The sequence below is a fragment of the Osmerus mordax genome, chromosome 19 (genome assembly GCF_038355195.1).
Source record: "Osmerus mordax isolate fOsmMor3 chromosome 19, fOsmMor3.pri, whole genome shotgun sequence".
Lineage (NCBI taxonomy): Eukaryota > Metazoa > Chordata > Actinopteri > Osmeriformes > Osmeridae > Osmerus > Osmerus mordax.
The window spans coordinates 10219913-10233509 of NC_090068.1; the positions used below are offsets into that span (position 1 = coordinate 10219913).

A 13597-nucleotide genomic window follows, 5' to 3' on the forward strand; every position below is an offset into this window, starting at 1 on the left:
TCTTTACAACCAACTGACAGATAACGTTGCGCCATGATCCCAATGACCAACAACAACCACTATTAAGAGGGCACGAGCACAATGATGCCCGGCAATAACAACAACTCACAATGCATTTGCCTTTACAGTCAGTAGGGAAGCAATGAAACCACATCCCCAAATATGCTTTAAACTGTTGCTATGAGACCACATACCACATGCACAGAGTAGCCCATGGACCACGCCAGACTTGTGCTGCTGTGCCGTAGCCCAGAGTAAATGACATAATCACTAGCTTTTTAAAACACAGGCCTGAGAAAGTCTCAGCCGTTTCCTCCTGCAGACCGGCTGGCCGCCTGGGAACTAGGCCTTCAGTGGCCTTACGCCGTACACCCATCCTGTACCCCTACAGACCCACAGTATATACCCATAATGCACCCCTACAGAACCACAGTATATACCCATAATGCACCCCTACAGAACCACAGTATATACCCATAATGCACCCCTACAGACCCACAGTATATACCCATAATGCACCCCTACAGACCCACAGTATATACCCATAATGCACCCCTACAGACCCTCAGTATATACCCATAATGCACTCCTACAGACCCTCAGTATATACCCATAATGCACTCCTACAGCCCTTCAGCCCTCGCTGCCCGTCACTCTCTCTACACAGGATGCCTTGGCAGGGAGAGAAGCGGCCCTAAGCGATCCAAACGCTGTGTGTTCCAATGCTCAACACACATGCATGTTGACGCAGTCACAAAATCATCCTGGCCTTGAAAATTCAACCACATCTGTGATCACCACTTTTCTGAGTCCCTCCCTGCTTAGTCTCTGTCTCAGGCTTGTAATTATCGAATCCGTGATTGTTGAATTCAATTCTGAAGTGGCATGGAGGAATGTGAGGTAGTTTCCACGGCCCTGAAGGCAATGAACCCAGCGCAACCCTGTCCATCAGGGAGAGCCTTGGCACCAGCTCCTTGGGAGTGATGTCATGTAATCACTGGAGATGACTAATCTCACAGTCATAGCAGGGACCCGGCGCAGAGGGTAGAGGAGAGCTGACACTGCATGGCTAAGCTGATGTCACAGACAGTCTCTGTTCTGAGGCTGGGCCTTGGGGTTGGGGCCGGGGCTGGGGCTGAGCTTGGTGACCAGGCGTATTACTGAGGTTAGGCCTTGGGGTTGTGGCTGCCTGGGGCTGAGGCTGGGCCTGGGCCTAGGGCTTGGTGAACAGCCATATTACCGAGGCTCTGGCTGGAGTGTCTGTAGAGTATGGAGGCCCTCTCCTACTGGCAGCAGCTCTGTTCTTCTGTATTTACCCTGGCTAATCACACTGCAGCTCTGCTGCCATGGTGGGGGTGCAGTCACACAGCACTCGCATTCCTCTGCCCGGCTTTAAATAACTACTCCCTTTCTCCCCCTGGCTAAACAAATCAGAGTAAAGAGTGCTAAAGGTGGCAAATTTGGGCTTTCTCCTGGTTTCGACGCTGCCCTCGAATGTGAGACAGTCTCCTCCCTGACACACACGCTCAATGATCCCTCCTCTCTCTCATCGCCTCGCGAAAACAACCTCTAATCGGTGTTTTGTTTTTATGGAGCTTTTTTTGGGCGGCTGCTGAAAACAATTAGCTTCATCCAACTTTTTGGTCTCCAACCTGTGCTCGGTTCATGACTAGAATAGAGTCGCTGACAGAATTAGCGCAGAGAGGAGGAATTAGATTCCATGAGAAATCCATGATCACAAAATAAACAAGAGGATGTGTGTGTTTGACCGATGGGATTAACCTGGTGCTCCAGAAGCCCAAACAGATATAAACAAATCTGTTTTGGACTCAGATCATGACTCCGGCCTTGGATAACCCTGGATATTTTCCTCTATACCAAAAAAGTCTAAATAAGAGAGAGAAAATGTGAGCTCATGCATACTCCCATAAACATTAGAATAGTCTTTGGGTTAAGCTAAAGACATAGCAACAAACACACAAACTCTATAAATGTAGAGTTTACCAGGGGTAAGGCTCGTGAGGAGCTTTCGCAAAGCTTCGCATGAATGTGAGTATGTCTGTATTCCCTCACACACACACACACCTGCAAAACACACACAAACACGCACACACATTCCGATAAACATTTTTAATTGCAGTGGATCTGCCTTTAACTAGACCAGGCAGACATACTCAGTTAAGTGTGAGCAGCGCAGCTTCACTGCAGACTCCAGCCAGGCCTCACCTCTGGGCATAGCCAGACCTGTGGCACATGACGGAGTGCTGCAGGTTCCTGGTTGCCCGTGCTAGACCACAGCACCCATAGCTTGGCACTGCAGTAGGAAGTGAGTGTGGGGAAGAGCAGAGGGCTTTTGGTGGAAAAACAAACCGTAAACAGGGTGAGGTCAGATACAGCGCTGCTTGTTTTACTGACTTCTCTCTTACCTTTCCTTCTCCCATGGGCCCCTGCTCTGACCCAGGCCCAGGGAAGACCAAAACAAACCACAGCTATGTAGGGACAGCGGGACACTCAGAATAAACACACGTTTACTATCCAATTACTCATTAAGGCTGTCCAGAATAGCTCTCTGCCTGACCAAACCGGGCCATCAATGTCCATTTCTCACATGACCTCCATGATTAGGGTGGTGGATGGCAACTCTAAGGTCCGCCCTACCCTTAGCTATGACCGTACAAGGTTGGTGCACTGCGGTGACTGCTTAGTGTGCGGTCGAGCGTCATTGCACGAGAGATACAGGAGGTTCAGGGAGGGACAGTGTAGGGAGAGGAGCAGGTCTAGTTTGGGTTCAGGGCAGTTGCTATTGGACAGAATACCTCAGCGCTAGCAACCTTTGAGGAGGGAAAAAGTGGCGTCCCTCCAAGTGCTGTGGGCAGAGACTCATGGCTTCTATGAGTCAATACTGGAAGGGGGTCAGAGGGGGTGGGGGGCAGGGGTGGAATGTATGTCTATCGGTGACCTCACTGAATTCCCATTCCACTTCTGTTTGGTCACACTGCCAGAGTGCTGTTCGTCCACAGTCACCACCATCTCTGGAATGCCCTGGAGCAGGAGTGTCAGATTCAAACCAACCACCTGCAACCTTCTAAAAGGGAGCCTCACAACAATAGTACAATATGTAAACACACTGTACAAATAAGACATACCTAATGCCCCTGATAATATCTAGAGAAACATTCCATGTATTTTCCATTACAATTACAGTGTGAGCCTTCCTAATCCAAACCAGTGTGTTTCCATAAAGCAGTTGTTGTTAAATTGTCACCCCCCCCCCCCACACACACACGTACAATGGGTGCAGCTCCTGTAGGGGTCCAGATGTGTGTCTGTGCTGAACAGTCAGAGGTACAGACCAGACAAAGGACCCCACTCATTCTGTCCTGTCTGTGAGGTGATTGAAATGTTCCTCTACAGCAGCTTGCTAATATGTGTGTAACTCCTCTGGATTCCAGAGAGTTCCAGGGCTGGGTGGTCTGGAACTCCAGGGCTGCTCTCTCCCACATTCCCTCGCTGCCGTGATATCACACACACACCCTCACCTCATATCACCCAGTCACCAGTCATGAATGGACAGAACAGCACAAGCTCTATCCAAGACACACACTCATTATAATGTTACAGTGGGAAGTTGGGACATACATGATACTGCCGGGCAAAATGCAAAGTAAGATGTAGTTACAGTTAGCTTAGTTCTACAGGAACATGGGGGGATAGACGGTTTTGTTAAAAGCTTTATGGCTATTAAAATACCTTATGTCTAACCGAGCATTACTTAGGGACCGATACAATCATGCAGCTATCAGCCGTAATTTGAAGGTTCAGAGGCTTGGTAAGATCGCATCTCTCTGGACAGAACTACAAGGAGGAAGAATATGTCATCTCAGAGGTATCTCTGCAAAATTGTTAGTTTAAGTCAGGCAATGGTAACCACTTAGTGTAGGACAAGGGCCTGGCAGACCTGCTCTGTCTGGACCACAGTCTGACTCTGCGAGGAGCTGGTGCGTCCGACGTCTCCGATATGGAAAAGTGTTCGTATTGTTGTCATTGACCACGGCCATTTTAACATGCTAGAGAGAAAATTCCACTTGTCCAAATAGTCCACAGTATAGTCCACACATACACACACGTCTGGTCTGCCAAAGGCTGACACTGGCTCAAGTTGCACTCTGTGGCCTCTGCCAGACAAACCCACACAACGGTAAAAAAAACACAACTGCCTAAATACAGTTTATGGAGCCTTTACAATATCAGACATGAGAGTCAATTCACAGTAGAAAAGAACATTGTGCACTTTAACTCATATTTGTCATTTTGTTGTAGCTTTTTTCTATAAATAAAGTACATGTATCCCCTTCATGGTAACAAATACACACTGTGATATTTGCATAAATGCTTTAGGTTAGGTTGTGCAATGACGGGATGTGCTGGGAGGCTGGAATGAAGAAAAACACTATAAACATAAAAAAGTATGAACATGACCAGTCAAACAACAAATTATACTCCAATTACAATCAAATACAGTTCGTGAAAACAGTTTTCATTTTATAATCTTTCAGATGTTTCTTTAGGTCTGAGTTTAACTAAATGTGTAGGCCTGAGTAAATGTCTCAAACCCTTTGACCGCAGAGGCCCACAGCCGACCCCTCACATTCAAGCATGCATCTCCATAAATGTAGCTTTCAGAGTTACTAAATCAGTTTCCTCGTTTATTTTTACCACTTCCATTTATTTTTGGGTGCTGGATGCGTTCTCAAGAAAATCTAAGTCTGTAACTTAATTAGTGGGTGGGTGTGTGTGCGCGTGAGTGGAGAGAGGGGTCGACACCAAAATAACTTTGAGGCCTGACATATAAACAACGAATTGGACACCCCTTAATCATGGCTAATACATATGCTGAACAAATAATAACTTTCTCAACAGAGGCAATATAAATCCTATGTCTGACAACAGCTGGTATCCATCAAAGTAGGGTACACATGAATTAAAATGGAAACAAAGTATTGGCTTCAATATATTTTGTGTTCGTTGTGAGAATGGGACCGGTTGCCAGTCCATAATGGATAAGGGGAGAGGAGGGAACAGAAACCTCCAGTGTGGAGGCCTAAAGTGTAGACTGCATGGCTCCCTGCCACTTTTTATATGACACCATGCAGAGACCAGTAATAAAACCAGACAATGTGAAGAAGATCAGAGGGGAACAACAAATTGAATGTGCTCAAAGTCCATTGCGATGCAACAACTACATTTGTGTGTACATTTGGAATCAGGAGATGGTTATAGAATCGTAACATAATCTTTGATATAATCATATCATCACTCACCCACTTTGAAGCCGTGCCCTGTGAGAGTATCCGCTGACTGTCCATTCTCGCCTATGAGCGTGGTATTGTTGCCCTGCTCACATGTGTCCTGACACTGGCCGCTTTTCAAACAAATCCTTTTGCAAATTAGAGGGGCGATTACCACTTTGAAGCGCTCCCGAGTAGATGCGCGCTCGGCGCACCAGACCAGCCTCTGGACACTCAGCCAGATGACGAGCAGATGGGAAATTATCAGAGAGGGCATCCTGGCATCCTTCAATGCTGTGCGAAAGGAGAAGGGAGCATTCACGGTGACAAACCGATCCAATTTGAATCAAAGCTCTGGGACTGGGTTGGACTATTCCTTTTTTCGCCCGAAGTCTGAAAGAATTTGTCCAACTTTCAGAGGTATATTTCCAAATGTTGATTGTGAGGCTGATGTGCCTCATACACCGAAAATGTGCGGAGAAAACGCCAGTGTAAAAGGTTTTTTCCTCCTTTCCTTTAAAAACAGCACGTTTAGTCACCCCGCATGTAAAAGTGATTCATTCGGAATAATACACTGTATGTCATCTTTTATCATTGTAAAAATACCAAAAGCATAACAACCCCAAAGTTACCGAGAGAACTTTCCCTATTCCAGTCTGTTTTTTCGCTCTCCTTTCTCCCTGCTTTTGCTTGGATGGTTGGAGTGTGCGTATCTGAGTTTAGGAAAGAAGGGAGGAGAGAAGGAGAGGGGGCCAACCCTCTCCAGAGAGAGCTGGCAGCAAGCCAGGTAGTGCAGGAACTAAGCTGAAAGTGGTTTCGTTGTTGGTTATTTCTCCTAACACCCCCTTTCCCCTATCCAGCGAACGATAAAGAGCACAGCTGTGCGTGTCTCTCTGGAAAACACCATTCACGACAAGGCCCCGTCCGTCCAGCCGAACTTCCCAACTAAATTCCGTGAAATTGTACAACTGCGCAACTACTTTTACCGTGAAACTGCGTGTTTAAAGGGAATTAAAATCCAGGTTAGATGAAATATGCCTCGAATGCCACCCACTGGTTCATAAGCAGCTTCAACTGAAATTGCTAAATGAGATGATTGCATAAAGCACTTGCATTCAAATATATATTTTAGTTGCTAATTTGTTCAGTGAGATCTTCTCTATTAATCCATCATTAAACTACCAGGCAATGCAGATTCAATTATGCTGAACAGTAAAGTGGAAATATTTGAACTAAAGTGATTGCTTTCCTGTTGAGAAGACCACACATATTAGCTCAGCAATAAATTAGTGAAGAGGATCCTTCTATTAGGGTCAAGGATATCATCCAGAGGGGTCAGATTAGCGGCGGAGGGGCAAAGTATAAGACTAGAGAACAGGTTGAGTCACTTCCTCTTCGAAAAGTGAGAATGTTTGCTTTCAGTCGCTAAGGAAATGACTGCATGGGCCTGGAGAGTTCACAGGCTGCTCTCACATTTCTCTGCCTCTGATTCTCTCCCTCACAGCGACATCCACTGCCAAGACACACACTTGCACACAACATGCTCAAAGGAAACTCACAATCAAACAAACACACACACACAGAAATAGAACATATTCAAGTTGTATGCCTAACACATGAAATCTCCCACTCAAGCAAATTCTCTCACTTCTCAAACGTACAATGCTGAACATATTGGCTCACACACAAAACTGTTTGTTCACTGCCTTTAAGCATTTTCTTTTAACCGTCGGGCTGTCTCATGCTTTTTATTTGTTTTTGTATTGGGTAAAGTTGTGGAAGCAGAGCAATGGGTAGTTGTGAACCTTCGGGTCATTGTGACCCGAAGGCAGCACAAGGGTTAATGGATGGGTAATAGTGAAGAATAGGTTATGGACACTCTGTAAACTGTGACAGTTTGTCATTGCCTGCACACACCCGAGAGACTAAGCGAGAAAGGCTTTAGACTTAGAGAGAGGGCTGTCGCTCCGAGACAAGGCTACAAGTCACCGATGAACAACAGCAGTCCAATTGTTTCTGCATTCATGCAGGTTAAACAAACACAATTGAGGCCTCAGCTTCTTTTCAAATCGAAGGATTTGATTCCGTAGGTATCGAGCTGCTCTACGCTGGATCTAACCAGGAGCAGCAGGGCATCAGACTGACTTCTCAGACTGGGACTGTGGAGTTGCAGTGTCAGACAGCGCTGACCACAAGGGCACATGGAGTCTGTGAGACTGTATACATCACTGTGGTCAGCACTGGCACACGGGGGCCGGGGCAAACAAGGCAGCCTGCGTACATGTGTGATGGATGACGGAGACACTAGCGTCTGGTGCTGATTGAGATCTAGGTGGTTCAGGCTATATAGGGCTGCTGACTCTCAAACACGGGAACCGTGACAACCAGGGGAATGCGTTCCAACCCTTCTCCCGGCAGCATCTGTGCTGTTATGCCCCGGTCAAGCCAGCACACCCTGACCACGAGTCTCTCTCGTAACAGCCTGTGACCCCATCTAACGCTGCATTAATAGTTCTGTGACGAGAGCAGCATCAGTGGGTTTTGTGTAGTCATGCAAATCCCACTATAATCAAGCCAGTTGGACATAGGGCCTTTATGTGTCAATGTTTGTAAGCTGTCTGTGGGCGTGGGTGTGTCCTTACTGCCATATCCGGTAGGGAGTGTTGTTGGGTAGCACTGCCAGTTGCGTGTGGAAAATGAGTGGATCCCAGACGAAGGGCTGTCTTCACAACACCAGCCTGGCCACACCAGAGACCGTATCATCTGCTAACAAGGACATTTACTATGCCCACGCTCCTTTGTAGAATTGAAATGCATGAACAGAAGAAGTATATTATGTAATAAGCTATGTATGACGTATAGGACTGCAACTGACCACACCTCTCACACATCGTAAAACCCTGCTGCTTGAAAGGATGTCTTAAATTCAATACGAAAGCAGTATCAAGAAAGGGCCTTTAATAGTATGACATTAAGACAGGTTAACTGGATGCATCATATGAATAAAAAATACATTTACAACACAGATCAAGTCAAAAAGGCAAATCATTTGACATTTCATACTAAATTCAAGTCAAATATTTAACATTTCAATTCAAATCAACGTGCAAAAACACACAGAATGCGGTACCCTGTTACCGTGGGTCAGGAGAGCCCACTAAGTGTATGCCAGGATTAACTCCAGGTCAGGTGCCCATTTAAAATCATTTTTATTTTGGGTTGTACGCATCACTACCTCATCAACAGGCTTTTTTGTGCACTTTTTTCTCGCAGTAATTGTACAAGGATTCAAATAGATCACACACACTGATCAGGCCAGAGTGCTTTAGGAGTGAACAGCTCAACTCTGACCTACACAGGCAAGGAAGATATGTATTGCCCCTCTGCCTAACATACAGAAAGATGCTGATAAATACATATTTACACTAAACACTAGTATTAATCGTTAAAAAGGAACCGGTACATTTCCAAATAATTATCTTTGGACATGGTTGCATATATCTCCATTCCATCTCAACATACACAATGAGCACCATAAGGGATGTTTTCAACAAACATTGCCTAGGTAGTAATTTTTTTTACGTTTGTTTTTTTTTTGTACATTTAAGGATGGAGATTACAAGCAATCACTGGGAGAAAAGAAGTTGTACACTTGATATTCTAAAAGCTATTTTCACATCTAAAAGATTCTATAGCACGAAGAGATGTCCGGGGGCAGGCACACGGAAGTGTCTCTGACATGTTGAGCTACCCTGATTACTGAACACTCTAAGGCTGTGTGCGGCGTCTGTATACATGGATATATTTAGATATGGGGGGGCTAAATTGAAGAGAACGATGAACAGTAATGGTATAGGAAGACAGAGTCGGATCTTGCTCTGTCGCTACTGTAGTATGCACGACTCAGCGGGCGAAAGCATGATGGAGGCCCTCGCCTCTGACCCTCGCCTCAGGCCCTCGCCCCTGACCCTCGCCCCAGGCCCTCGCCCCTGACCCTCGCCTCAGGCCCTCGCCTCAGGCCCTCGCCTCAGGCCCTCGCCTCAGGCCCTCGCCTCAGGCCCTCGCCTCAGGCCCTCATTACACACAGTCCACTACCGAGCCGTCTTCCCCTTCAGGTCCCCACTCGCCAAACCTCATCTGGGGGGAAGGAGCAGCCGGGTGCAGGTTGTTCATGTCGTCCATGGCGTCTGGGTCTATTTCTTCCCCGGTGCCGATGCTTGGTTCCAGATGGCCGGGCTCGTCGCGGTGGGTGCGGACGTGCTTGCGGAGGGCCGCCGGCTCCTTGAAGCTGCGGTGGCAGAAGGGGCAGGAGCAGGGCCTCTCCCCGGTGTGGATGAGCTGGTGGTGCTTGAGATGCTGCAGGCGACTCAGGCGCTTGCCGCAGATGGCGCACACGTACGGCTTCTCCCCGGTGTGGGTGCGCCGGTGCTTGCGCAGGCCGTCTAGGTGGCGGAAGCTGTTGCCGCACTCGGAGCAGGAGTACGGCTTCTCCCCGGTGTGAATCCGGAGGTGGGTTTTCAGGGCCCCCGACTCGCGGAAGCGCCGGCCGCAGACGCCACACGGGTAGGGCTTCTCTCCCGTGTGGATGCGAATGTGTTTCTTCAGGCTGGATATCAGGCGGAAGGTCTTCCCACATTCCAGGCAGTGGTGTGGACGATCTCTGTCCGGGTCCACGGCCAGTTCAGAGGTCGACGGACCCGCTGATTCCTCGGCCCTCCCTGGGGACACGTTGTCCGACCTCACAGGCCCCGGAGGCCTGGCCACTGGTTTCAGTCCATCAGCGCCAGGGCCGGAGCGTGGTCGCACGGGTCTTGGGTGGCGGAGAGGGTAGCTGAGGGAGCGGGCAGCTGCGTCTTCCTCGACCACGTGGATGTGGCCCAGGTCCCCCACACTCTGGGCTGTTTGCTCTGGTTCACCTGCCCTGCCGTCTCCCCGGGGCCCTGGCCCTCTCCTGCAGGGCTGGTTCGGTCCTAGACCAGGCCCCTGCTCCTCTTTCACCTCAAACCTGGACCCTCCGCTTGCCCCCTGGGACTGCCTATCATCTGTGTTTATCAGCAAGCAGAAAGAAAACAATTAGTGGCGTATAACATTCAACAAAAATGAAGTGAGGCAACTTTATTACACGTTAGACATTGTGTAGGACACAATGGAGGTGTAGAACAGCAGGGGATATACAATTACCTGGCCTGGAGTCAGAGCAGATAGACGGGTTGGTACCAAAGGAATCCAGAGAGTGATTTGTCACAGAACCATCTGGTTGGATTGAAAGCTGACACATTTTGTAGTCATCTCTGTTGTCATATCCATGAAGAGACTCATCCAAAGGGCCACCCAGCCCAAGGTTGACCCCAGCTACACACCGGGCATCGGACCCATTAACATTCTGGGGGCTCTGGTTGTTCCTGTCCATAGAAGTATTCATGGACCCAATAGAGGACATTGAGGGTGCGAAGACTGACTGATTTACAGTCTGGGAGCCCGAGTACGGTATTTGAAGCTGATCAATCAATTTTTGCGCACTGCTCAGACATTCTTGCAAAGTCCTCATTTCTCTCTCGGATACCTCGAGGCGAACTTTGAGTCTTTCATTTTCCTGCTCCTTGTTGATCAATTCTTGTTGAGTCTCGTTCAATACTAGAACTACCTCGCCCAAGAGGGTATCTACTGCTACGGTTAATGCAGATCGGATGGTCGGAGCTAAACGTGTCTTTAAAGACGATACTGTCACGTTCTTGACCTGTGAGGCTAAGGAATTCCCGTACCCAGGCTTATCTACCTTGCGATCATAATAAGAGTCTGAAACAACTCTGTTTTGGGGGATTATACTTTGTTTACGATTACCACTGCTGCTTGTACTATTACTACCTGAGGGAGATGGTTGCATGTCGCCGCTACAACTAACATTACTCCGCCTGGAAGTCATGATAACGATGTTCGCTAGATAAGATAGCTAGTTAGCCTTCTTCGGGTTGCTCAAGGATGAAGCGGCAACGTATATTTTCAGCAGGCCCCAAAATGTTTCATTACTGTAAGTCTATGTTCCAGGCTATTAAATTGAAATAACGCCTGCAGGTTACACAAGCAAGTTAGCGCGAGATGGATGTTGCCAAGATAACTAACGCTAGCTAACAAGCTAGCTACGTGGCTTGATTGTTGGCTAACGTTAGCCAACTGTGCAGCTCCTTAGCTAAATGTATCTTCTTAGCCGGATCTAGTTAACTTTGATTCCACTTGCAAGTTCGGTTATTATCTAGACTGCTGAAACTTACATTATTAACTTACGTTAGTAATACAACATTACCCTTTATTACCGGCGACTTCCAAACAACGTTGTTCCTGGCTAGCTAGCCTGGCTAACAACACGAGATAGGTCCTGACAGAGCTGCCACAATTTGCACGTATCTGGTAAATGGCTGTGGTTTCTAGCTAGCTAGCTAGCTAGCAACTGCTGGCTAACTACTCCTGCTTTCAAGGGTTGAATGTTTTGTGACGAAGGGTTGCCCCGGTTAAGAGGAAACTTGTACTGTGTTAAGAAATGGGAACAAAAAATAAAGCCCCGCCCCCCAATGCTGCACTGAGAAATGAATCGTTGAGAATAGAGGCATTTGATAAAGATTGTAGATGTTTACTAAGAAGGTCCACTTTGTCACCAGTCAATGGTGACAATGTTCGCAAATACACAGAAAAGTCCAAATATTATTTTTTTTAATAAAGAAAATATCATTATTATACATGTTTGGCAATATGTTTTAAAGATTGAGTAACCTAACATAATGTGGAATTGTGTCCATTTTTTATTTTACATAAGCCCTAATCATAAAATTATGACTGCGTGATAACAAAACGGATATTTAAGATTTAAATTAAGTTACTTGTTGTTTGTCACCATAAATGAAAATGTAGGATTTTTTACATTTTGCGTAAGCTCACACTACTGCACTGGTGACAAAGTGGACTGTCTTAGAAAACTTCTAGAATCTTTGTACTGAAGCTGTTAGGTTCGCTGAGACAGTCGCACATTAATGACGTTGGCTCATCGGTTGCAAAATAAGTCGATGAAAATATAACAAAAATAATAATATATAAAACTGTAACTTTTAATATTCTCATCTTCTCAAGGTGTTTGTGAATGCCTAAAATAATTGCCTTTCTGAGTGCAGTTTATGTGTATGGGTAGCCTATCTCTTTTTCGAAGTTTATCAGTTTTATGGCATGTCGATGTCATTATAGGGTGAGACATATTGTAAATAATTCTTTATCAATTCACAAACAACCAACGTGGATCTACAGGAATTTGGCATACTTACAAAAAGAATCATGGAAGTCAAGACCACTTTCAATCATCCATCTTTTACAGCCCTTAAATTCTGAGATATTCCCAATTTTCCTGTAAATAGGAAGTAATTTGTCCCAAGGGCTTTGATAGCTGTGCTTCCCAGAGATGCTGAGAAGATGAGACATGTAGCCCAAACTAATTTCTAAACCAGCTCATCTAAATTGACAAAATATAAAACGATTTAATTCATTTATTTGAGCACCTACTCTGCTATAGTTGTCCTTATTATCCTATAACCAGATGCATTGTCCCTGAGGACCAGGGTTGAAGACCACAGACACTAGAGATGGTATTCTCTGATTTGCTTAGCTGTCCACAACTGAACCTGCAGATCTGCTGCCACATAGTGGTGTACCTGGTGTACTACACCTGGGAATGCCCACAGGAGTAACAAATCCACCATAAGGCCTAGTGTAGCGATTGTCAAACAGTGTCAGAAAAAAGAAAATTACAATAATAAAAAGACAGAGCGTCTAGAAATCTGAACTTCATCAACAGCATTATTTTCATTAGTCTGTTGACAATTAGGCATATACGCTGTAGTGGGTGCTTTGCTGTTTGGTGAAATGCACATGAAGTAAGGCACATTTACATTTAGTCATTTAGCAGACGCTCTTATACAGAGCGACTTATAGTAAGTACAGGGACATACCCCCGAGGCAAGTAGGGTGAAGTGCTTTGCCCAAGGACACAACATCATTTTGCACAGCCAGGAATCAAACTGGCAACCTTCAGATTACTAGCCCGATTTCCTAACCGCTCAGCCACCTGCCTCCCACATGTGGGCTTCAAGCCTAGTGATGGCGAAATAAAGCTTTTTCAGCGCTGCCGTTGCAACGCTTTTTTCAAATGGAAAAATGTTTGTATGGTGTGGCAGAAATGGTATTCCCTATGTGCTTATGTTATCACAATCAGTAAAACTAGACATTACTAGTTAAGGTTGCATTCTGCATGTATCCTTCCACTCATAGCA

The 13597-nt window shown here is 46.2% G+C and overlaps 2 protein-coding genes across 5 annotated transcripts in view; both read right to left on the reverse strand.

Annotated features, from left to right (window-relative positions):
- Positions 1 to 5883, reverse strand: part of ltbp3 (latent transforming growth factor beta binding protein 3) — a 19613-nt gene extending 13730 nt beyond the window's left edge. For all 4 annotated transcript variants that reach the window (XM_067257015.1, XM_067257016.1, XM_067257014.1 and 1 more), the window contains exon 1: positions 5322 to 5883. In XM_067257015.1, the coding sequence (XP_067113116.1) occupies positions 5322 to 5565 (244 nt within the window). In that variant the 5' untranslated portion in view covers positions 5566 to 5883. The remainder of the gene's footprint in view (positions 1 to 5321) is intronic.
- A 2346-nt stretch (positions 5884 to 8229) lies between these two features.
- Positions 8230 to 11660, reverse strand: si:ch1073-224n8.1 (zinc finger protein 79). Its single transcript, XM_067257188.1, has 2 exons — positions 10470 to 11660; positions 8230 to 10330 (listed from the first exon to the last, which is right to left on the reverse strand). The coding sequence occupies exons 1-2, from the start codon at positions 11209 to 11211 to the stop codon at positions 9366 to 9368; spliced, it is 1707 nt and encodes a 568-aa protein (XP_067113289.1). The 5' UTR covers positions 11212 to 11660; the 3' UTR covers positions 8230 to 9365.
- Between the last annotated feature and the right edge of the window lie 1937 nt (positions 11661 to 13597).